Raw genomic sequence first — 25,486 nt, forward strand, 5'->3', positions numbered from 1 at the left:
GAAGATAATGCAATAAATAAGTTAAGAAGTTCAAACGTGTGTATTGGCGTGTATAGGAAGTTACGCACTACAAAGGCGTCAAGAGGAAAATCGTCATCACTAGTCGGCGGATTGTGTTCAAAAGTAATTGAATCATTATCTCAAAAATCTTACTTGGCCCTTTTCTGCCGCCACGGATTGCCGCGGTATTGTCTCGGTCAAGGGCGCTTTACATGCCCAGAATACGGGCCTACTACGGCAATGTTTGTGTTTTTCGTGATGCTGCGTTTATCGGGAAGTAAAGAAGTGTCGCCACCTGGCCTTTCTGTCGAGTATATTTGGAGCCGTTTAATGCTGCCAGCGAACCAATGCCTTTTGTTACGTCAGTCAACTTGCTTGCTATCGCTTGTCTTGTGTCCAACGAAAACTTCATTGATGTTTCGTGAGATTAAAAAAAATAGTCGTTTAAATTTCAAGGGTGTACTCACTCTTCACGAATATACGTAATATATAAAAAAATAATTTCTCCGAGTAATCTTTTGAGCTTCGAAGTAGATTTTAAACAGTTAAGAATACGTCAATTATATTTTACTGACTATAACATAAATGAATATATCTTTTAGTTTATATGATGTAGTACAAGAGCTCGATCACTCGGGTGTTTTGATTATCTCCTCATTGTGGAGAGCCTTTTTACATGGATACATGTGCGCGTGCTTTAGGAGCCATCTAGTTCTCATGTGCAGCGATCGGCGGTGGCAGCGACGTGTAGACTATTTCATCCTTTGGATTAAATAAAAGAGAGAAAAATTGTCGCGGTAGGAGTGTTGGATATTGCATGAGAAAGGCGCACGTGGCATAGAAATCTAACCCCAATAGTGTTTCAACACTGAGAAGCAAATTATCTTGAAGCTAACATCTAAATATACACCACAAGATAAACATCTATTTTATTTTTTAATCTTAATTGGATTTACTTTATATGATTCTGAAAAATACGCAGCAATCCAATAGCGTATCTGTTTACATGTTGACAATTATTTATTTTAATCTTAAGAATCTGAAACCACACCATTTTACTTTGATTACAGAAAAGCAACGATCAAGCATTTTTTTTTTGTTTGGAAGCACTTTTCAAAAAATCTTATTGTTTCTTATTTATATATTTATTTTTCTTTTTCCGCTTTTTTCATTATTGTCGAGTATTTTACCCATACAAATGGATTTAATTTTCTCGCCTTTTTTTGTGGCACGCGCGCGCATGTATACCTGATGTAAAAACTTAAAACTTTTTAATGTATCTGTTACCTTTTATGCCATCATACCCTTTTCTTAGAATTGTTTTGTTATCCTGACTAATAATCGGCCTTTTTTGGGAAAAACATCTTGGAACTTTCTTCCATATTATCTTATTCTGCTCTTGATTTATTTTCGCTCGCTTACCGTTCTCGGTTTCTTTCTTGCTCAGATATCAAATACTAATAGATTTATCCAGACGTATAAGGTGCCTCAATTGTTTGTAATTATAGACATGTTGTTCTTATCATATTGGTTTTTTGGTCATCTATACCTAACAGCCCCTACACACAACAATATATTTTCTTTTTACTTTACCGAGTCCATGCTATCTATATCTGTGAGTGGGTATTATTTATATTAGCTCACAGAACACTCTCCTGCTGATGGTTTACAATACACTTTAGTAAGTCCTGCCCACTGCCCAAACGTGTCTGGAAGTCGATGGCAAATATCTTAGCAAGTCTGTTGTGGTCTTGTTCACGCTAAGACGCATATATGAAGCAATCACAGATATTATGCAAGTCTTTAGAGGTTAGCGAATAGAAATTGTAACATGCCCTGAAAAACTATATTGCGTGATTGATTGGAGGTAATGCATTACCCGTCATGCGAATTACTAGGAGATATGTAGAACTGTCATAAAATTATTGTGACTTTGTCTCGGGCTTGCAGACTTATCGTAAAGATCGGCTTGCACGGCATGGTGCTCTAAGTATGCCTTCTGGCCTTTTATTGTGATGTATTCGACGCATTGCAAAAGAGCTTCAAACGGCGAACTGCAAACAAGCGACGCGCAAAAGCAAACATTCAAAGCCACGTACTTTGTTAACTAAAAATCGGAACAGAAAGCGAGATGATAAATTTTGTGTTTACAGTTTATGCAGACAGGTGCTTTTCCGTGAGCTGTCACATCGCACTGCTAAAGACACGATTACGGATCTCATGAACTTCAGTTGTCGCTTTAGCCTCTAAGCTCTCTTCATTGCCATCTTGAAATCCTCTTTGATTTCTAATTTCATTACGATTATCTAACAAATTTGAGAGTATTATTTCCGAATTCTTAGGCCTGCCAAAAGAGAGAGGCAGATTACTCAAATATTTCATCGCCATTATATTGCAGTTTTTTTTATTACTTTTCAGCCAACACCTTAACAGCTGACAGTAATATCTAGCTTTTTTACGACCTATTACTGTCTCCTCCCCTTTTTTTCTCTTTTGTATAATTACTGATAGAAGGCGAGATGTCCCGTAATTTTCTTTGCACTAAAACTACTTAAACGGGATATTTGTTTACCTTCTGCAAAACAGATAATGTTTTTGAGGGTGAAGTGCGCATGTCGTTCCGTTGTCGATATTTTTTACCTGTTAGAAACCACAAAACGTGACTAATTTGTACATTAAGCCATTAACCATCCACAAGCAAGTACTTTGGGCAGCGTTTTAATGAGAAGTGCTACGTTTTCGCCATGGTTTTACTATCAGCAATTGAGCAGGTTTTATTTGGAAGCCGGATCTGTGATAATGCACTGTATTGTAGTTTGTGTCTCCTTGATAATCACACTTCGGTAGCATCTACTCAGCGGGGAGTTCTAGAATGACTAATCTACATAACCAAGAATAGAAAAACACCCTCCATAATAACCCAATAAAAAGGCATTATCGCCACCGCTCTAGTAATAGGCGTAATTGTGCAATTTCTTCTGTAAATCGTTGGTCGACACCGAGGTCGCGAAAACAGGAGATAAGAAATTCGATTTTAATTTGATTGAAGCCAAAACTTGCTTGTTGTTACCCATGCTTTTCCGGGTATTCAATCCGCGGAACAATAAGCAGCGAATTGAATCGTTCCGCTGATAATTTGTGCGAAAGCGAAACGCAAGGTGCTGACAGGGGCTCGACAAGGGCGAGAAGTATTTAGACTCGTGAGCTCTTAGCATGTAACTCAATCAAACAAGCGCTGGTCTGCGGCACATCGACTTATCCGGGGATCAGCAGCCACCAAACACAAACTCTTACCACAACATGGCCAACGAATCATCGCAAACAGAGCCGGAGAGAGACCTTTCCGAAGTGATTTCTTCTCTTCTTCTCGGCTTACTGATCGTCTCTGAGAATCTTTTCGTGTGCTACATCGTTTATCGTTTCCGTAGGCTGCGGACCTACACGAATGGATTCGTAGCTTCGCTCGCCGTGTCAGATATCTTGTTCGGCGCAGTCCTCGTTCCTCTGCATGTATTTGTGGAACACTCACCTGTGAATAGCTACCTTATTGCCATTATCCTGATGGTAAACATTGCAAATCTGTTACTGTGCACGTTCGACAGATATCTAGCCGTGCTCAAACCTTTCCACTACGCCACCCACATGGCTAAGATCTTCCACAAGGTAATCGTGTTGGCATGGCTCGTTCCGATATTTGTGGGACTACTACCGTTGTTCTGGGATACCGATCCAGCCCGTATGGCTCACACGATCTACTTGTTTTGCACACTCGCCATTGGGATCCTCATTCCTTACTTGTTAATTCTATTTGCGTATGTGCGCATTTTCAGGGAGGTCCAAAAACAGGTTCGAAAACTCGCTAAGATCAGCCTCTGCGATCAGTACGCACCTAGCTTTAAGGAAAAGAAGAAAATGGCGAGTGAGGTTCGGGTCGCGAAAGTGTTTGCTGTTATTGCAGGTATTTTTGTGCTAAGCTGGATGCCGTTGGTGTTTATGAACGCTGCTGATGCGCTGCATGTACCACAAGTCATTCCCGAGTCACTCCCTGTCATAGCTTGGTACACGCTGAATTTCAGTTCCATGATCAACGCGCCAATTTACGCGTTTTTTAAGTCAGATTTTCGCAGGGCTCTCAAGACGATACTAGTGTGCAAAGGAGGAGGAGGATTTCGATACGAAAATGAGAGTACGAATGCAAAACTGGCGGCTACCTCTGCAGTCTAAGGGTTATCGTTATTCCATCGTTATTCCGTGTAAAAATTGCAATAAAAATCATAACCAATTATTCCTCTCATATGATTTTTTTGTCTTCAAAGACAAAACCACGAACATATTGCGTTTGTCATTGAAACCGCCCTTTAAATATTGGAAAAGTCATCGCCTATGTTGAAACAAAAAAGAAATACAATTCAATAAGTGTACTATGACAAGTATCACTCAGAAACAATGACATTTAAAAGTAGCTTAGCGTGTATAGAGTCGGAATGTAAAAACATCTCAGTTTATGCTGGTTGTTTATACAATCCATGAGGCCACATGTTTAGCTTTCTTAGGATAATTGATTTCCCTTAGAGGCGTATAGAATCAAGGTAATAAAACTTATCAGGCAAGAGAAAGCACGGAACCAGGATGATAGAAAAATTGACATTATCTCGATAGCATTGTTTTAGAATGAAAATACCAAAATGCAATATAAAGTCACTTATAACGATAAAGATATGGAATCCTGCTCGATCCATTCTCGAAATATTTGAGGTCGTGCCATTTCATATTCAAATTACTTGGAGTTATTAGGATGTGGGTGCTAGCTCTCAGCAGCACACCATAGGGTTTTGTAAATGATGTATGTGCATTACGGGCCTTGTGTTTTTATCAGAACTGTGATCATACATTAACCACACAAGAAAAAGTAGTGCTTTTACAAACTGATCCAGTACCTAAAGATTACAAATATAGGAGTTCGGTATTTTTAGCTAATTGCTTCCTGTATTTTTTGTATGAATCTTAAAATAGTTTTATGTTTGTGGTTACGGTATTCATCAGTTTTTTTATTTTATTTAATGTGGTTTGTATTATTTAGGTTTACTTTAAAAGGATATATCTTTTTTTCAATTTTTTTTTTCGTATGAATAACGGTCGGGTTAATATTTTATGCAATTTCAATCAACTTTTTCAAAGAATCGAAGATAGAGCATAATACTAATTTGTAAAGGTATCTCGGTTACCCACTTTGATAAGCGGAAAGCAAATAGAGCGATTTTCGTTGCTTTAGAAGTACTATATCAGGCTTTATAGGATGCACCGCTATTTCTGCAGCACGCTTTTTGCCATTGCAAACAGCTATAGCATGCGAGCTATCGCGTTTCTGTATAGCACTTGCCTGCATCGTGTCCTTTATTTCGCTCTTTTTCCGTTTTTCCCATGTTAGCATATTGTTCGCCATCTTTCTGGGGTCTGTTTAGTGGGGTGGTTCATCTTTCTCTACTGTAAGTACTCTTGGAAAGTAGCGACGTGGATTTTCTTGGAAAGCAGCGACGTGGATGTTTTCTAAGTGCTCACAGCAGCCATCACATTCGTTACACAGCACCTTTCAATTACAACACAGCAGGACAAAATAAGAAAACGGACCCTGAGATTAGAATTCCCTCGCAACGTAGAGCAGCGTTCACATTAGGGTTAGAAGAAACATTTCGCGCGCGCCCACATTTCTTTAATTTTTCCGCGATTTATCACCCAAGGAAACGTTATTGAAGAAACAATGTTTCTGAGCTATATAGTAGGAACATGCGTGCGTTAAAGATGCTATCCATTTGGTGTTCTGATCTCTATAAAAGGAATTCATCTATTTGCTTTTAAGGAAACTGTATTATGAGACAGATACTCAATCGTAAATGTAATTTGAATTTCAAAAGATTGGAAGAACTTGAATTATCAGAAGAGTCAAACTGCTCTCAAGATAAACTAAAAGCTCGGAATGTTCTGGCAATGGATTTCACGGCACATTAAACTCGATAATATACATGCGCCACTAATATTTCTTGTGTGATCTCAAGGCAAACCCCAAAGACGAAAGCCTTTTTTCTACGTTTTAGAATAATGAACCTGAACCGTGTTGAACATATCGGAAGCTATTTCCTAACGGACGTAATAAAACTTATGTGGGTTGACCATTAGCAGTGAGTGAAGGAAACGGGCGATTTCACATTGTGAACATTACAAACCCACACACTGGGAACAATATGCAAAGCCAAAAGAGAGCCTACACAATCCGTAGAAGAGATCCTGCACCATCCGGGAAATAATTTATCGCGTGAAATAAGCGTAGAGAAACCAAAGGCGTAACCAGGCGGAAGGGAACTGCTCCATAACCCCCCGCCCCCCCCCCCCCCCCCCCCCCACCACCACCACCACCACCACCACCTCTTTCCCTCGCCGCCGCCCTTATTAGCTCCTGAATATATACGGGCCCGAAATTATTTAAAACAAATAATGATACATACATTGACCAAAGCCAAGAAAATTATGTTTATTCCACGTTCGCCAGGCCCTCGGACCAAGATAACTTGATATTTTTCATTGCAACGTGGACAAAATAGTGCAAACATCTTTTGGCTCGTTAGCGTTCAGCGATCGCAATGATTAGCGCCAGCGGTAACGTGTGCAGCCCTGACAGACGCTTACCAGCCAGAGAAGTGAAAATGCTGACCCGTCATTCCTGTACGGTCTTCCTGTAGGATGGGACTATATTCTTCGATGCAGGCATTTTCTAATTGGTCTTAAATACGTGAAGGGTATAGCTAGTCAAGAGAAGAATTTTTCTCTTTAAGGTCATGTCAAGTGTGTGGTTGTTGTTAATGAGGGAGCTCTCGGTGATATATCTATGCCCCCTCTCACCCCGATCCTAGCACTGTCGCCAGGATGATAACAGATACTTCTTTTTAGAGATAAAATGTCCATTTTATGGATTAGAAAGGGAAACACGCGTAAAATGAGGGACAAAGAAAATTAAGTTTAATTAAGTTGGTTGTTGTTTCTTATGTTAATTCAGGGATTGATCCACTTAATCAAGATGAATGTTTGCCCCAGTAAAAGTTGTCTCAGTTCAAAAAAGAGGATCCCTCTAGATTCTAGATCCAAAAGGGTAGTGCCTATCAATACGCCATATGCTCTAAGGTCAGGGAGTTGTAGTCGCCACGTTGAAGCGGGTCGCACAGACCGCTTTTCTAAATTTGCTTCCGTTAAATACGCTAAATATGTGTTGTGAATTATATTGTAGTAATCGCTGACTCTACCGGCAATTCAGTCTGTTCATGTACTGCAATCGGTTGAATTAAACAAACATTTATTATTATTATTATTATCATCATCATCATCATCATCATCATCATCATCATCATCATCATCATCATCATCATCATCATCATTATTATTATTACTATTATTATTATTACTATTATTATTATTATCATTACATATTCTCCAACTGAAAAAAGGCACCGCTATCACGTCAAGCGACAGGCTGTCGTCTACCACTCAATACTCAGCTAAAAAGTACCCCAACAATATGATTTTTAATCTTTACGGGGAAATCCCGGCTATACCTCCAGTGAGATATTATCCATGTTTTTTCGGAGGCTGGGAAATTTTTCGCTTTTAGGTAGGAATCTAAAAAAGGACCTATTTGTATTACTTCGCTTGTGCTTCTTGGGGACCGTACCCTGGGTCAGCCATCATAACACATGCTTAATAAAATATTGTTTTATTCAATAAAAATATTTTATTCCATCCCAAGTGAAGATAACCATTGACATAAGGAGCTGTGATTGATGATTGGGCACCTGATCATAAGTCTTCAACAGTATCGTCCCAAGCTGCCTTCTTGTTCGTGTTTGACAGAAACTCAGTTCTATTGTCGCCTTCTGTCCCTGGCCCTTCGTGTTCTTCTTCCTCATTTTGCCTTCCATTATTCCCTCTATCCGCCGTGATGGCATTCACCATCTCATAAACATTCTCGAGCTGATCCAATCTCTCACTCATTGCCTTCAGCATGGCTGTGTTGGACTCTTGGACACTTCTAATATCCTTTAGACTTTTCAGAACAGAATTTGTAAACTCTTCTGGGTCTTTGACTTCTTTCTGAAGAAGTCTATTAACAGAAAGCTGCATTTCAGCCTGCGCTTGACGAACAAACTCAAGATGATCAACGACTTTTTCAAAGTCAGATTTCTTCTTGGAGCCAACTTTCTTTCCACCGAAACGATCCCTGATGATACCAAACATCAAGGATAGCTTTTCCTCCTGTTTCTGCTCCCGATCTTCGTCAGTGTCAATCTTTTGGTAATCACACTCAAGCGGGCAACACTCAACTCGTAGTAGGTATCTGTACTGTCGAATTGAATTCTTAGATGCGAACGTCTCAAGGGACTGCATGAGTGCTGCGCGCTCTATGGTCGCTACGGCCAGCGCGTTGTCAAAAACCTGCTGAAAGGTATTAGTCAACAGTGCAATGTACAGGTTCATAAGAACCACTGAGCTGATAAGTAAATATGAGCCAACAAGCAAGCGAGACACTATCGGGGATGCACGCGACAAAGCGGTAAACTGGAAGTCTAAAAGTAAGCTAATCTGGGACACTGTATAAATGAGTTTACCTACATCACTATACTCTTCGATAGGGTGGTCCGATTGGCCACCAAATATCATCCAAAAGGCAGCGGCGTATGGAATAAAGAACATCGCGAAAAGGAAGAGCCACTTGGCGGATTCCTTAATAATTGGATCCAGCATGACAACAAATGGACCTTGATTAGGGAAGGGCCGTGCGTACTTTAGTAGTCTTATCCACAATACGATCACACTAAACGCCATCACGCTAATAAACGCATTGTTGAAGACTTCGCTCTTGAGAACTGTGTTGGTGTAGTGCACACAGAACACAAGTACAACCATCACGTATGCAACCCAGTCAAAGTAGTTCCACTTGTCCTTAAAGTACCTCTTCCCCACACGTCTAGTTCGCCTGATCTCCTGTTCAATGTGTAGAGTCTCTTGTGGGTGCTTAGGATGGCAGAATTCCAGGTCTCGGCGGAGCTCCTCGATCCGCTTACTCTTCCAGAGATTCGTGGTCTTCCTCGAGCTATAAATCTCCGTAATTTCCTTCCTGATCTCATTCCCAATGAGCAACAGAATAAAGACCTCCAGTACAACCCTCCACCACGTTTTGGTAATGTTACTGTAGTACTGCGTAATGTCACTTGGGTAGGTAACAGCTAAAATGGTGTACAAGAGCGTCAAAAGGGCGTTTGGGATGATCTCTAGCCATGCCTGCTTGCGTCCAAACCTTATCCATTTGACGTCGATCAATTTCTGGAATACTGGGTGCATAACAAGTTCATGGTACCCGCCCTCAACTACTGCTGAGAGTGCGGTCTGCGCGTGCGTACTCGCGGCATCCTTGTCTTTGCTCTCTGGGGTGGTGCGGTCGAGATAATTGATGTAGAAGTAGTGTTTTCGGCGAGATCGATCGATGTAATGAAAGTAGTCCAACGCTTTCAGGGCCTAGTAGATCAAGTGCACATTTTTATTGGCAAATATGATGTGGATGTGCCATGCTTTATGTGATACACAGTAGCAATTATCAATGTTTAAAAAAAAAAAGAAAAAATGGCACTAATGTATTTTTATTCGAAATGATTAGGTAGATTACTATGTAAGCATGATTGCAATCTGAAGATGGTACCACGGACCAGCCTCCCAAACTTTAACGTCTCCAATACAGAACGGGCAACCTCACAGTCGAATTAGTTGTTGCGCGACCTCGGCAAATCCAAAATCCTTGTCTCGTTTGGGAATAACGCGTAGTCATTCAACCTTCTGAACCAATAGATGGCTTTTTTGTTTTCACTGTCGCGATATTAACTACACATTTGACTACACACGAAAAGGGAATTGATTGGTCACGTGGTATGGTTGACTCCGCGCTATTCCCAGACGAGAAATGGATTTGAATTCTCGGCGGTCGCGCAACAACGAATTTGGCCATAATAAAATAAAAGCATGTGATAGGCTTTGGTATTGTAGTCTGATACAGTACGTACCACGTTTGGCATTTTTTGGATTAGTGACGTCATGGTCTGGTGACCACTGCTGTCTTGAGAGACGGGAGAAGCCCCCTCTTCCAGCAAGACTCGCGCCGTCTCTTCGCTATTGTACTCGGCCGCAATCTGTAAATTTTAATAGCAAATATTGAAGGACTAACATGCCCGCAGCCAGGATTTCCTCTTAGTTAGCTCGCCCTAGCTCGCAGTAGTACTGATTCTTCTTCATTAAAACGGACCCTCCAGTCAAGTGGGGGGTAATAACGAACCCCCTTCCCCTGGTTACTGGACAGAATAAGATTGAGTGTAAAAATGAGCCGGTCGGTGGCCGCAAGTTTGCCCAGTCGGCATGCCAGCTAGCAAGCCAATCATCTGTATCTGTCTCTATCTTTCTGACAGCCTTGCTATCCGCCCCCTGTCTATCTCTCTGTACGTCTGCCTTTCCGTCAGAGATGAGTTCACTGAATTGGTTAATCCATTTGACTGGATGCGCTATTATCCGTACTTAAAGATAAAAAACCGTGTCCTAACACCATCCCGACAAGTTTGGTTGATGCTAGCCTCGGCTACTATCAGTCAGCTCTACTTCGGATTCAAAATGGTGGAAGCTCTTGAAGCCCAAGGCCGCGCAGGCTAGAGGCGCCTGCGAACGAGGCTTGGTTGATGCAATAACGACTCACCAGTAGCGGGGTGCGGTTCTTGTAATCTTGCTGCTCTATGTCTGCGCCGCTAGCGAGCAGTATCTTGGCACATCTTTTCGCGTCTACGCGCGCTATGTAGTGCAATGCTGTCTGATCCTCCGTCACGGTTGCAGCGTTCACGTCGGCACCGCTGTCTAGTAGATACTGCACCATCTCAGGGTAGTCCGCGATACAGGCTGAATGGAGTGGACAGCGGCCATACACATCAGGGGCGTTGATATTCGCACCTGTTTTATGAATCCGTTTTAAGCAAGTGTTACAACAACAAAGGGTTGGATGACCATTATTTTTTTTAAAGGGGTGTAAGTGAGATACAAAACTAAAGGCAACTCTTCAAGGAATCACCAATCGGGTTTAAAAAGCAGAATGCCGTTTTCGATTAATTGAAAAGTCAACTGTAGTGAAAACTTTTTAGGGCCCTTCTTAGATCATTAAACATCACTCATGCGACTATTGGAATAGGAAATTATGCCTGGTGCACACTAGCGACATAAAGACATGGGCGCGCGCACTCTTATCTTCGTATGTTCAAGTGTGAATTGTTCCTTCGACGTTTTGACATAAGCCCGACATCACGACATGGACATAACAACATAATGCCATTATGTCCAAGTCGTTATGTCGGGCTAAACAGAGTGCGCGCGCCATGTCGTTATGTCACTAGTGTGCACCAGGCATAAGCAAGATTTGTGATAAGGTAAGCACCTCAGCTAGACGATCATCCCTTACTTTAGTTTTTTTCCCTGTACTATGTATCATGAATTGATATGATTTGGCCAAAACACAGACCGGAATGACCTACTAAAAGAGCCGGTTTGTTTGTTTAACGTTCACTTAGCTCTTTAGCGTGTTCGTGTCATACGAACAAAGAAAGAACAGAGCGAGCAGTAGGCTCTGCTAGTAGGTTACCGAGATGATACCTTTTTGGATGAGGAATCTCGCTGTATCTACTCCCCAGCTCCGTGCAGCCTCATGTAGTATGGTCTGCCCATGTTTATCTCTGGTATTTACATCAGCTCCCTTGTCCAACAGCGACTGCAAATACTCGAAATTCACTTTGTCACACAGATCAATTGAGCTAGACAACTTGGCAAAGTAAACCAATAGAGCTTTGTTTGCCGATTTGGTTATTTCATCTTTGCTTTTAAGCTTTGGATCTTGTAAAGTTGTTTGGCTGTCCTTGCCAGATGCTGTGGTTTCTTGTGAGGAACCGGGCTCTTCCTCTTCGTCTGAGTCGTTATTTTCTAAAACGGAATACGTTTGCACTCTCGGTCCTTGAAAGTCATTATCGCTTGACAACAAAGATGGAACGTCTTTAAAACTGGATCTCCGTTTAAGTACTAAACTTGGTATGCTAGATTCGCTTTTTGATAAAGAGTTTATACCCTGTGCATCGCTTGCTTCGCTTTTTCGTCGTCCATTTGATCTTCTTTGCTTGGGTGACGGCGGCCGGAGTTTGCTACGGTCGCCAGGGGCTATTTTGGGTCTCACCTTTCTCCTTCGGTTATCCATTGTAATCTTAGTGAAGATAAAGTAAAGGGATTTCGTAATTGTGGAGGATTTTCGTAATCTTGAAGGATTTTTGAAATGGTTCACGATTGGCCCAGGACATTAACTGACCCTGTTTCATTTTATCCCGCATTTTCGATGCGAATCATCGCCACTGGATATCAAGTTTGTTCTTTGTCCATATATGGATAGCCATTTGTATACGATGTTTATGCCCAAATCAAAACAAGTAAAGTGTAGCAAGCGTATTATGTTGTCATGGTTACCATAAATTGGCAGAGCGACTAGCTGTATGCATAAGTATACACGCAAGCGAGCCCAATAATTCCGATCCATTATCTGGTTATCTTTTCCTTGGATTTATTATTTTTTTTAGAATTGTTCAATCAAAGTCTCTCCCCAAAGAAGAGGACTTGTAAATGAGACAGATAAAACCCAAGCCGTCGAGTATTGTGGGAATGCTGTGGTGAAGTTGTCCGCGCTGGAACTAGACTCTTGAACCCAAAGCATCATGGGTTAAAAATCTATTTTGCTGACATAACGGACAGTGCTGAATAACGTATGCGCATGCGCGTGCTCTGGCGAAAAGAAGCCCAATCGTAGTGTTGAATCGTTCGAGTAAAGGTACGAAAGGCTGACTTCAGTCGCTGATTTGACTAACTGTACAGCATTTTAATGCCATACTGTACAAAAGATGACAGATTTGTGTGATAATGAGGGAGTCATAAAGAAAATTATAGCCTTAGGTTTGGTCTAGTTTTCTTAGCATTCGCCAAAATGTGACAGTTCGCCGGTAAAAAGCCGCCATTTTCAGAACAAAAAGGCTGGTTTAACCGCGCGGTACTGGAACTAGTCTTGCGTTTTTCAGCACTGGCGACAAGACGCACACAAATGACAACAATGGCGCCGAAGCCGTTCTTTATCGTCATTTATTTGGCGATGTTAATCTTTTCCTTGACGAAATCCAAGCCATACCATCCAATGCCTACATACTTTGGTAGATTTCACCCAAATGGTAGTATTGTAGACCAAAGAAACCCTCTAACAAGACTGAACTTCACCGGAAATCCCGAAGGACTTCGAGTGACGCAGTCGAATGCTGTGTTAAAAGTTGAACCACCCGTTGCTAGTAACGGGGGAGGAGTATATATAACTTGGTCGGGCGTTAGTGGAGCAACGGACAGAGACGTTATTGGTATCTACTGTCCTGAGACTAACAAAGCGACGGATTATTTGGATTACGTCTGGGTGAAAAATTACCCTACGTACAAGCAAGGTCATGGCGAGTTCTCGGTCGAGTTGTACAACCTCAGGTCGAATTGCGAGTTCCGGTACTACACGTTTAGGCCATTTGAGGAGCTTGTGGCAAGAAGTAATCTATTGAGGTTTGAAGGTGGACCAGAGGCACCTTTACATGGCCACTTGGCACTTACTACCACACAGCTCAATGCCACATCGACTGAGATGAGAGTCATGTGGGTTTCCGGGGCTAGTAAGTAAATATTGAGTAATTAATTAAACATACACACACAGAGAAATAAATATGCACATGGTTGAAATGGTTTATTTTATGTCTCAGTAAATATTTCCGCTGATAAAAGAGCTAAACAAAATTGAGAGCACAGATTCAGTGATATGGCCAACCTTTCCTTAGTATGGGGAGAGAAGTCATATATTCCGTTACGAAACCCCCCCAAAATCGTATATTACACATAAATATGACAACAACAAGGCATGTTCTAAGTTTTAAGGCAATTTTATTGGCAATGTTTCACAAAAAATCGCGACTCCAATCCACTCGTTTTAACTCTGAAAATAACAGCAGATTCCAAGCTATGAACAAGCTTCAAAACCATTGCCTGGGCTACCTGTGATATGGCAAAGGACAAAAAAAGAGCACTTCTATATCCAGACTATTGTAAAATATTGTAAAAAATTTTGGTGGTAATCAGTATCATTATATCAAGTATCACTAATTGAGGTTCCACTAAAGCTAGTTTCAAACAAGGAGACAGTAAGTCACACAGACATGGCATAGACATAGGCAGACAGACAGAAAAAAATAGCTGAATTTGACAAATTCTTATACAGTAGATACTGCAAGTTCAGAGAAGACAGATGAAAAATTATGAGAAATTGGCTACATGTAAAATGACAAACAACATACTTCCATAGGGTGAAGTAGTGGGCTGTTTGTAGAAATCAAACAAGTACCGTCAAATCCCATTTTCTCTTTAAACTACAACTTGCTTGAACTTATTACTGGTTATTGATGCCTAACACTTTTCCTACAGATGTCACTCCAGTAGTTCATTACTCCCTGGCTAAAGGTGGCCCTCTGATGACCACCAAAGGTACGACCAAGACTTATAAAGCGAGCGATATGTGTGGAGAACCTGCCAGTGGCAGCCAGTTCATGGACCCAGGTTTCATTCATGATGTGCTTCTGACTGACCTGAAGCCATCATCTCTCTACTATTACCAATATGGGACTGATTTGGTAAGAATCGTTTTATTACTTCTTTTGCAAGCTTTATTTAGTTTAGCTGTTGTGCCTAATATTCTCAAATGGCAAGAAAGGTTTATGCACCATTTTCGAATGATTTACTGCCAGTTTCTACAACACTTGCAGGTAATCTCGCTTTCTGTTTGGCTGTTAGCTATAGTAAATCAGAGGACATACCACGGGATTCATCATTCACACAATCCTTGCAGGTTCACTTGAAGTGAAAGAGATGAAAAACCTTGATTCAAATTCGAGAGATTTGGTTCTCAATCTTTTCTAGTAATTAGTAAATGTATTTTCCACCCTTACAAAAGGGCACTAAAAATAACGAAGGGTTTTTAAGCTAAAGTTTTCTATTTTCATTCATCTGCGCGGGCTGCAAACACCGGCGCTACGTGCCTGGTGACTACACAACAGTTTGATCATGAGATACATACCACAGAAAACAATGGAAAATTTTTCATTTTAATGTTTTGCAAGGTCTTGCCAGCAATTTCCAATGACTAAATCCTGAACTGCCCTCTGGCTTCTGTTGTCCCTTGGAGTGTTTTCATTGGCCAGTACTCAAAAGTTTCCCAATCACACCACCTTTCCTCAAGGGGCTTATTGATACTTTAAAACACTCATCAATATTCAATAGGCATGTTGACCGATCTGATGTCGTTCTTCGGACATGTGAATAGGCTTTATACCTAGCAATACACCCAACAAACCTAAAGCACGGGAAGGGAATTGAAATCGTCTCCAGGGAAATATTGGGGTACAATAGAAAAACAATGACAGACTAACGAACATGAAACATTATATAAAGCTATCATGACTTCATGAAGGATTATATAAAACCCTCATGATGTAATGAAGCTTTATATAATGTAACATCCAGCAGATTTGGCAAATAAACAACAACATACGTAACATCACAAACAGTAAACTACTTTATTCCTAGTAAATAGCATATCTTACCATCTACTTTATGGTATGTTTTAGACACACTCTCCTAAACAGACTCCATAGACAAACAGTGTTCAAAAATGACAAAAATGAAAGTTCAACTATTATCCCGAGGGGGGGGGGGGGGGGGGGCATAAGGATTTTGATAAAATGGAAAGATAAAAATAGTTGTGACCCCCTTCAAGTAACAAAATTTTTCATGCCCCCTTTAACAGTTCCCCCATATTTTTGGTGCCCCCCACCCCAAAACCGAAGAAAGAAGGAGCAAAGGAAGGAACGGCAATGGCAATGTCTAAGGAACGCCAGCAAGAGATTAGCTACAAGCTGGACAAAAAGTGGAGGGAAAGGAATTGGATGAAACATTAATTCAGAAAAAGTGAAGGCACTCAATTTCTCAAAGATGCGACTAACTCCAGGTTGCAACCTGACAATGGTTGATGCTATAGATGACGTAAAAGAAGCAAAAAAGGCTTTTTGATCTTCTCCTTGCAAGAAAAGCGCAGCACAAGAAAAGAAAGAAAGCGAGGAAGACAGGAGAATCAGATATGAGCAAGGATTTTGATTATGGAGAATGAGCGCTTATAGCATTAAAACGTTTTGTTTATATTCTAGGTATGGAACATAAGGGGGGGAGTAAAAATCTGGCCACCCCCGAAAAATAAAAAAAAATATATTTTTTTATGCAGTTTGAAGCCCGCCACGAATTGTGTTTCTCTCTCTGTATAAAAATATTTTTTAATATATTGCCTGTGATCAGTATAGGCTGTGAACTTTATCACTACCTAAAGCATCATGGAGTATATTAAATATGATGTATATACTGCAGTTAATAACATGATGCCTATCCAAGTGAGCTTTGATCAGTTAGAACATTTACTAGAAAGTATGTACACTTTTCTTGTTGAGTTTAAAGAGATTGATTGAAAAATGTATTCATATTTTAATGATTAATTAAACATATTTTGATGATTGGAAAAAAATATTTAAGTAATGAAATTGTTGAAATGAAAACAAGCAAACAAATATGTTTTGAGCATTTATCTAGAAAAATGACTCTAGAGACCGAGCAACTTTTTTAATTTCTGGTGGCAACTTTTGGATATATAATAGCAATTTTAGAGCAACTTTTGGCCATTTTTTCAAGCAACTTTTCCCAAATTTACTAGCATGCCTAGAGACAACACCTAAAGTAAACAGTGACTTTTTAAAATCCAAACTTTTTCGACCCGCCCCCCTTTAGAACTCAGAAATTTTTCGTGCCCCCCACACAGTATCCTCACGCCCTTCCCCCCCCTCAGGATAATAAATGAACATTCCCTTAGCTGTTTGGTAGTCCAGGGGTCCCTTTGCCATTTGGCAAATCGCCTATTCTTTTTTTCTAAGCTGCCGTCATGCTGTCTTTGACCAGTTTGACTAGCATGATTACGTTCAAACTGAGAATAAAGAAATGATCAAAGACCTGAATGAAACAGTATAAACAGCGACAACTTTGTATGTACAGAACTAACCTTGATTCATTTCACTTAGCCAGTTGGACTGCGTTTCATAATTGGATTGAATGAAGTCCAGTTATTAGTGTATAGAGGCTTCTCGGTGGATATCTTGTGATGTTGGCCATGTTTTTTAAAGATTTCAGTTTCCAAATATGTGTTGTTTTTGTCCTTGACTAGCAAGTTAGTTTATGTAAAACTGGGTGCTGTTTCGTCTTATGACGTTAGTTTTGTTTATTGTTCTACTTGCTTTTTTAACCGAATTCCAGTAGTCTTTTTAATGACAATTCTAAAGCTATTGTTGTTTTTTTCCCATCGCAATTGATCAACATGCCTCGGCTTGGGCTTCACCCTCAGAATTTTATATCTGCGAAAACACTTCTTCTCATGTTTTTAATAGTACGTAAAAACAGGGAAATTTCTAAATCATGGGATATTTGGCATTATTTCAAATAAAGTGGAGATAAGGTACTAATCAATTTGATTATTTTTTCAGGGAATGAGCAAGCTGAAAAATTTCACAACAGCACCCCTTCCTAACCCCGATGTGTCATTCAAATTCCTTGTATATGGTGATCAAGGCATCTCAGCTGATGCACACAACACTGCCAGATATTCACTGGAGGAGATGTTGTACAGAAATGCAACCATGGTTATCCATCTTGGAGACATAGCATATGCTGAAGGATATGTGAGTATGACTAAACTATGAAAGTTGTAGCCTATGTTTAGCCACTGACTCACGAAAATATCCTCTTGTAGCGTCTACGCAGTGGCGGTGTTCTGTGACGCTATTGTAATAAATTTGAATAAATTTCTTTTGACAGCTGTGCATGGGTTTTCTCTTATTCAGCACGCAAAACACGTTCAGGTTTTGGAAAAACAAACATTTCCTATAATGTCGCTACTTTCCAAGTGCACATTCCTTTGTTTTAATTCTGCTAATGTATACCTGCATGCTGTAAGGTGGTAACTGAGAAAGGTTGTGAACAGTATCTCATAGATAGCCCCTCGACTTTCAGCATTTGTTCATACTTGAGCATTTAGATTTCTGTGTACACAGCACAAGTACATACATATGCAGGAGTTGCCATGATCTGCTTAAAAGGAGGAATTTGGTTAAAAAACCCTAGCCCCTTTAAATAGAACTCCTCTTTGGAATAATTAATATAATTGAATTACTTGGTAAAATGAAAGACTTTCCCTAGCCAGTAGAAAGGCTCACAAAGACATCAACATCATTGTTCAGAAAAGCAGAGATAGCCTTCTCTTGTTCTTTGTGTGGTTTCTCTATCCCAAATAACGTTGACACATTTCTAAGGTTGCAGTGTTTTTCACTTACTGAGTGCCCACATAAGAGCTCCAATGGATTATGAGGAAATACTAAGAGAATTATTGAACACCCCTCCCCCCCTGCTCAAAATCTTTCCTATGTGCCTGGAGTTTGGCTATTGGCACCTCTGCAGAGGCAGGGCTATACTTATTACTATAATTACTATTATTACTATTATTACTATTATTATTATTATTATTATTATTATTATTATTATTATTATTATTATTATTATTATTATTCTTATTCTTATTCTTATTCTTATTCTTATTATTATTATTATTATTATTCTTATTCTTATTCTTATTCTTATTATTATTATTATTATTATTATTATTATTCTTATTCTTATTATTATTATTATTATTATTATTATTATTATTATTATTATTATTATTAATGTTGTTGTTATTGTTGCTTTTGTTATTATTATTATTCGATAGTTTTCCTTCAAACTTCAATGTAAAAATTCCAAGCTTTTTTGTTCTAGTGAGAATAGGATTGTGTGCACTGAAAACTAGACTATCCTTGTACGCAATGTTAAAAATAAGACCCTAGGCTTGTCTATAATTTCTTTGGGACAACAAAATCAATTAAGAATCAAGTGCTAAGCATACAAGCTTGTTGGGCAGTCACGTTCTCCCTGCAATCACCATTGTAGTTGCTTAAATTCCCTAATGATAGTGTGCCATGTTGATTTTCTTGAATTGTTCACAGGCATACCAGTGGGAAAAGTACTTTGCTCTGATTGAGCCGTACGCATCTCTTGTCCCTTACATGGTTGGCATCGGTAACCATGAGCAAGACCATGTTTCCGGGGGGGAGAAGGACCCCAGTGGAGCACCAGGGGAGGGGTTTCACCCTTGGTTTGCCCCTTCGCTGTTTCACACTGACTCAGGAGGGGAGTGTGGTGTTCCAATGTATCACAGATTTCACATGCCTGACAATGGAAACCATGTGTGGTGGTGAGTGGAAATTCCTTATATTGTATGATCCATGGCAGATGTGAGAGTAATGGCACAGTACATATCACTGTAGGCACTGATGGCAAGCAGTTTGACACTAATGGCCATGACATTCATGCCCATGGGTTTGTCCTTGAAGCAAATAATTGAGTTTGGCTACGGAAGGATCACGGTTTATAGCAAGTCTGCTCTACTTTGGTAGTTTATCACAAACAAGGACAACAAAGTTGCAGACAAAGTTCTTCTGACAAAATTTATTAAAAAAAATCAAATAATTATTGCTGATTGTGCAAATATTGCATTCTATGTATGATATTATGTCATTCAATATACTTTATACTCTATTGCAAAAAATAAAGTAAAAAAGAATCAATATGTATTAAAAAACTCAATTTATATGAATTTGTAAACAGATTAATAGGCAGGGACTAGCCAGGATTTTTAACAGGAGGGGGCCCAAAAGGTCCTTTCAAGGCATTTTCTCCTGTATTTTAGATAATGTCTCATACTCTAAATGTATTTTTGGCTGCTAAAAGGGGGGGCCCGGGCCCCTTGGGCCACCCCCCTGGCTATGTTTTCTCTGGCTATGTTTTCTCCCATATCAAACAATGTTCCAAGTTCCACTATTTAAAATAAAGCCAATTAACTACCCAAAACTATTCACTGTTGTTTACTTCGCTGATTTTCTTCCCTTTATAATGCAGGTACAGCTTCAACTATGGCAGCTTGCACTACATCATGATGAGCACAGAACATAACTTCACACGTGGCTCGCGTCAGTACAAGTGGATTGAGAATGACCTCCGTAATGTAGACCGCTCTGTCACCCCTTGGGTGCTGATCGGGGGGCACAGGGCCATGTATACCAGTCAGAAATACTACGGTAGGTAGTGAAATCATTCGGCGAAAGGGCCCAGACATTGCTGATACTTTTCATTGTATTGTGGTAGGCATAGTGGCAGCAGAAGGGTGGTGGTGGTGGGTTTTTTTTTTTGGGGGGGGGGTGGTGGTGGTGGTGTTGGGGATGGGGAGGGGTGATGGTGGTGTTGGTGGTGGGGAGGAGTGGTGGTGGTGGTGAGGGGGTGTTGGCTATTACTCACTTCCCTTTTATGGTGTCTGCATATACATACAAATCTTTAATCTTTTATCACACAAAAAACTCACCCTTATATGGTGTGCCACATGGCTGTAGCTAGCAAAGAATATTTGATTGTTGGACATCGTCTCATGTCAAACAATATTCCAAATTCCACAATTTAAAATCAAGTCAGTTAATGACTTTTGAGGAAAAGTAGCTGCTACTGTGGGTACAGAGCAGGACCGTAGTCAGGATTTTGAGCAGGAGGGGTTTGTTTACTCATTTAGCGGGCCATTTTCTATTAGGTAGCTTGCCCTAGCTTCGAGTGGTACCCAATTTTTCTTCATTAGACTACAGTCCAGTGGGGTGGGGGGTTTCTTTCAAAATCCACCTGGCTATGGGACTGCAAGTTTCTTTGATTTCATTTCCAGGCGACTACATGCTATCTTTAGGCATGCGACATCACATGGATGATCTCCTGAACAAGTACCAAGTAGATCTTGGACTGTGGGCACATTTCCATAGTTATGAGCGCACATGTGCAGTGTACAATGGCAGATGTGAGAATAATGGCACAGTACATATCACTGTAGGCACTGCTGGCAAGCAGTTTGACACTAATGGCTTCATGCCCATGGATTGGTCCTTGAAGCAAATGATTGAGTTTGGCTACGGAAGGATCACTGTTTATAGCAAGTCTGCCCTACTTTGGGAGTTTATCACAAACAAGGACAAAAAAGTTGCAGACAAAGTTCTTCTGACAAAATAAATTAACAAAAAAAATCTCAAATAATTATTGCTGATTGTGTAGTCATTGCATTCTATGTATGAGATTATGTGGTCATTCTCAATATACTGTATACTCTATTGCAAAATAATTAATGTAAAAAAATCAATATCTTTTGGAAAACTCAATGTATATGAATTTGTAAATAGATGAATGCAAAATATTTTGGTCCTTGTGATTATAGTAAATATAATGTACTCACATAAGTTACGGTAGGCTTTTGTCACTCCTTGACTTTCATATTTAGGACAACTGCTACAGCTCAATCAACAGACAGAACAAATGTATATGTAATGCTTTTGAATTTTCCATTGTTTCTACCATATTTATTACCATAAATTTGTATTCATTCTTATCAGTGAAAATGTAAAAATTAAAACTGACTTGTGTATTGTTTGTTACTGAAACAATAGGAATAATGCCAAGGGTGTAATCAGGGGGAGGGCCTAAGAGGCAAGGGTCCCTCCCCCTACTAGCAGCCAAAAATATAGTGAATGTATGAGACATTTGAATTTCAGAAGAAAATTTCTTAAAACAGCCTTTTGGGCCCCCTCATTTTAGAAATTCTGGCTATGCCCCTGAAGGCATTTAAATTCTTAACATTTCAAGGGGCATGTCCAGCTTAAACACGAGGAAGCTCCTCCTACCTCTTGGCTCAAATTTTCAACTATAATGAGAACAATTCCACGCTAGCAGTCAAATTATGAGTCTCCTGCAAAATTGCTTATCTCTGAGCCTAAGTCGGTTGAAATAAAACTATTTTTGCACAGGTATCAAGACAGTTGTGTTAAAAGATTGATGAATTAGTGACTTGCTATCCACTCACCATTTCGGTGCAAAATGTTAAATTTTGCACTATCCATAATATAACGGATCTGCATAAATAATTCTCTTGCTGTGATGAAAATGCTCTTATTTTAGAGCGCACACAGCTTGGTATAGCATTATTTTACAACATTTTAGGTGAACAACTCTAGAAATGATATTTGGTAGAATTTGAATTTAGCGCAAGGTCATGTTGACTCATTGACAGCTGATTGATAACTGATTGTTCTTGAGCCTGGAGGTGGGAGGGGCATTCCCTTATAGTGGAACCTCATGTTTAAAGAGTTTACACATTGTACATATTGTTCTCAGTGCATGGCAAACTGGCTTACAATGGATTCAGAAAAAAAGAATTTCCTGCTAAGGTGCTTCCTGTAAGAATCCTATAAGGATAAACAAATTATGGACTGGCAAGATGTGACTGCTTAGTCAAGAGATAACATCTTGATTTCTAAACCCTATGATGTGCAAAGACCACTTATTCACTATAAATATTTAATTATATAAAAACTCCTTTGTGTTGTTATAACGATGTAAAGAAATTCTTCAAAAGGTCCGGGACATCTTCCTCCTTGTATTCCTTCACAAAGAAGTTCTTGCCATTCTCAGCTCCCTTGATCATTGCAGACAGGCCTTCAAAACAAAGTTATTTTCAATGCGAGGTATTCTGTGCCATCAGCAAAGGCTATACAGTCAAATGCTTACGTTTTCCAGGTTGCGGTCGATATAGACAGAGTACATTTTTCTTGTGCTCAAGGGCTCTACCTAGTTCATAACCAACACCTAAAGACGGTTGCGTCACCTCTGCTACCACAGCTGAAAAATAGGTAACCATGGCGTTTAATCCAGCCTAAATAATCTGTAGCCAAGGCAACAACACAAAGAACAACTTTTACAAATCTGGGATTGCACTCACTGCATTTGACCAACAATGACGAAAACTTCAAGCAAGTTCACCAATAGGGTGAACAGACTTGGTCACATGGATCAGCTTTTATATTGCAGAAACTATACCAGTCTCTAAAAACATGAAGGGAAATGGATTTCACCCCTAAAGGAAAGCAAGGTTAAAAAGAAATGCACAGTTCTGCAATTCCTTGAAAAGAATCCCAAGTCAAATGAAATTTTACATTTTGAAAGTCAGACACAGCACATGTTCACAAGGGGAAGAAGACAGCTGATGGGCCATTTGAATAATTAATGAGTTTTTGAAGTACAATAAATAAACTCGCTAATTGTCTTTTATCAATTTTAAGATCCCTCTGGGCTATTGTCCCTCTGCTATAACCAGACAAAAGCCAGTAGCTTTTTTTATTAAACATTCCATAACAGAATGTGACACCGATTCAATAACGCAATTTTACTCAGAGACAGAGACTAACTTGGGCACAAGATTGTTGATTAATGCAGTGTTTCCACTTAAGCATCCAACCTAGGTTGAGTAACAACCCAACCTAGGTTAGATTTAAAGCGTGTGTGAACACGCTCCAAACAGCCACTTGTGTGCTGGCAATTTCAAAGGATCAGCAACCTAGATTCGGTTGAGCTGAACCATTCCAGGAGGCATAGTTGAGCATATGCAACCGAGGTTACCTGCAAATCTGCTGACAGTTCTTGTCAGCTATCAATTTCAGATGTCAGTAATTACTCAAATAGTGTTTACTCAATAGTCTGGAGATTACCACAAGTTTTGAGATCCACGCATTTTGCTGGACATTTTACACAATTCTTCACAACAAACTAGTTTTCAAGTCAAGGGACAGCAAATCCCTAACGTTCTAGTGCAAACCATTCAACTAAAATGACAAACATAAGAGAAAACATCAGGCAAGGTGGTCCCTAAGGGATCATCTTTAACTTTAGTGAATCTTGTAAACAGAAGCCACAACAAATGACAAGAAGGGCCAAAAAAATCATAGTAATCGCAGCAGCAATCAGTTAATCACAAACTGAACCTAGGTTCACACTCAAGTATAAACATGGTATAACTCATTCATGTTTTGTAACCCCTCACTCTATTCTTCCTTCCCCACTCCCACCTCCTCAAACAAATGTATTTTTACTATGATTTCTCTAAAAGCCCTTAGAAAACTTTAGTTTAAAAACTCACCATCTGAGGAGAAAAGCCAATTGATGTCTCTTTCATGGATATAGTAGTCATCACCTAAGAGGTGATATTGTTATCAACAAGGGAATAACATTTATTTGTTATTTGCATCAGACTAACAGTTTTAAATGATTTTTTCACTCAAAGCCTTGGAGATTGAACAAGGTGCCCTTGTGTTTAGAGAGGGTGTTTAGAGAGGGGGGTAGGGGTGTCAGTGTTTTGCAGGGGGATAGATCAACAATCCAGACGTTTCAAGCACTAGCTTTTCATCTTTTTCTCAAAACATTAAACATAACTTTCTAGTTATACCATTCTTGATTTCCTATATCTCAGACCAAATTCTCTGACTACTCTAGCTTGTATTGGCACTCGTATTTCTTACAATTTTTAGAAGATTTCCTAGTTAAGTAAGCTTACATGAAAAAGAACACAGATATTTGCCCAACCATGGAATGAAACCATCCTTCAAAAATCACCCTTCAATCACCTAAACATATCAATTGATGCACACCGATAGAGTGCATTTTTATGATACACCTTCAAAGCTAAATAACTCAAGAGACAATATAAATAAAGAAATCATCAATGGAGGGGCTTTGAGATGACCCCATAACACCACTCCACTCTAAATATAACGTCATTCTCTAGACGATAGGCATTTATAAAATTTCATCAAATAAAACACCATATTGTAGACTAAAACTGTTTAATGTCCAATTTAATGTCCAGTGCAAAAGAAAAAATAAGTAACTTAATATGTAATAAGAATGTAAACAAGAATTATTCGAAGTCAAAGCCTCTCGATCAGTTCCACAAGTCTCACCTAATTCTTCCTCTTGCGCCTCTAAATCACCAACATGTTCGGTTAGCACCTCGCCATATGATTTGAGTTGGTCTATAATACGCTTATAAAGGGTGGTATCCTCTCTCCCGCCTCTAATACTCCCACAAAAGTAAATTTTACGGGTGACTTTGGAACTCATGTCTGCTTCGACAGCGCGTGAAAAGCCGGGTTCTACCACAGGGATCCCATAATAACAGGTATACTCTTTTTCTCTTAATGTTCAACTTGAACAAAGCAGGAGATAAATTTTAATGTGACTTGAAAGAAAAAAAAGGAGATATAAAACGCCCTTG

At 39.6% G+C, this 25,486-nt stretch overlaps 4 protein-coding genes across 5 annotated transcripts; 2 read left to right on the top strand and 2 right to left on the bottom strand.

Moving 5' to 3' along the window:
* Nucleotides 1–1,476: 1,476 nt before the first annotated feature.
* LOC5519860 (D(1)-like dopamine receptor) lies at nucleotides 1,477–4,734 on the top strand. The gene has a single exon (XM_032364770.2). It carries the CDS (start codon nucleotides 3,301–3,303, stop codon nucleotides 4,222–4,224), a length of 924 nt encoding a protein of 307 aa, XP_032220661.1. The 5' UTR covers nucleotides 1,477–3,300; the 3' UTR covers nucleotides 4,225–4,734.
* Nucleotides 4,735–7,743: 3,009 nt separating this feature from the next.
* Nucleotides 7,744–12,680, bottom strand: LOC5519861 (transient receptor potential cation channel subfamily A member 1). 2 transcript variants are annotated; one of them, XM_032364768.2, is made up of 5 exons: nucleotides 11,719–12,680; nucleotides 10,778–11,025; nucleotides 10,098–10,223; nucleotides 8,656–9,558; nucleotides 7,744–8,478 (listed from the first exon to the last, which is right to left on the bottom strand). In XM_032364768.2, exons 1-5 carry the CDS (start codon nucleotides 12,308–12,310, stop codon nucleotides 7,843–7,845), a joined length of 2,505 nt encoding a protein of 834 aa, XP_032220659.1. In that variant the 5' UTR covers nucleotides 12,311–12,680; the 3' UTR covers nucleotides 7,744–7,842. The 2 variants fall into 2 exon arrangements, with proteins under 2 accessions (XP_032220659.1, XP_032220658.1); XM_032364767.2 differs by having other exon boundaries at nucleotides 7,744–9,558.
* A 407-nt stretch (nucleotides 12,681–13,087) lies between these two features.
* Nucleotides 13,088–21,800, top strand: LOC5519784 (probable inactive purple acid phosphatase 2). The gene is made up of 6 exons (XM_032364841.2): nucleotides 13,088–13,799; nucleotides 14,602–14,807; nucleotides 17,751–17,945; nucleotides 19,305–19,552; nucleotides 20,257–20,435; nucleotides 21,062–21,800. Exons 1-6 carry the CDS (start codon nucleotides 13,199–13,201, stop codon nucleotides 21,397–21,399), a joined length of 1,767 nt encoding a protein of 588 aa, XP_032220732.2. The 5' UTR covers nucleotides 13,088–13,198; the 3' UTR covers nucleotides 21,400–21,800.
* Nucleotides 21,705–25,378, bottom strand: LOC5519862 (putative 2'-deoxynucleoside 5'-phosphate N-hydrolase 1). The gene is made up of 4 exons (XM_032364844.2): nucleotides 25,173–25,378; nucleotides 24,353–24,406; nucleotides 22,948–23,058; nucleotides 21,705–22,875 (listed from the first exon to the last, which is right to left on the bottom strand). The coding sequence occupies exons 1-4, from the start codon at nucleotides 25,330–25,332 to the stop codon at nucleotides 22,766–22,768; spliced, it is 435 nt and encodes a 144-aa protein (XP_032220735.2). The 5' UTR covers nucleotides 25,333–25,378; the 3' UTR covers nucleotides 21,705–22,765.
* Between the last annotated feature and the right edge of the window lie 108 nt (nucleotides 25,379–25,486).

The sequence above is a fragment of the Nematostella vectensis genome, chromosome 6, assembly GCF_932526225.1.
Source record: "Nematostella vectensis chromosome 6, jaNemVect1.1, whole genome shotgun sequence".
NCBI classification, from domain to species: Eukaryota; Metazoa; Cnidaria; class Anthozoa; order Actiniaria; family Edwardsiidae; genus Nematostella; species Nematostella vectensis.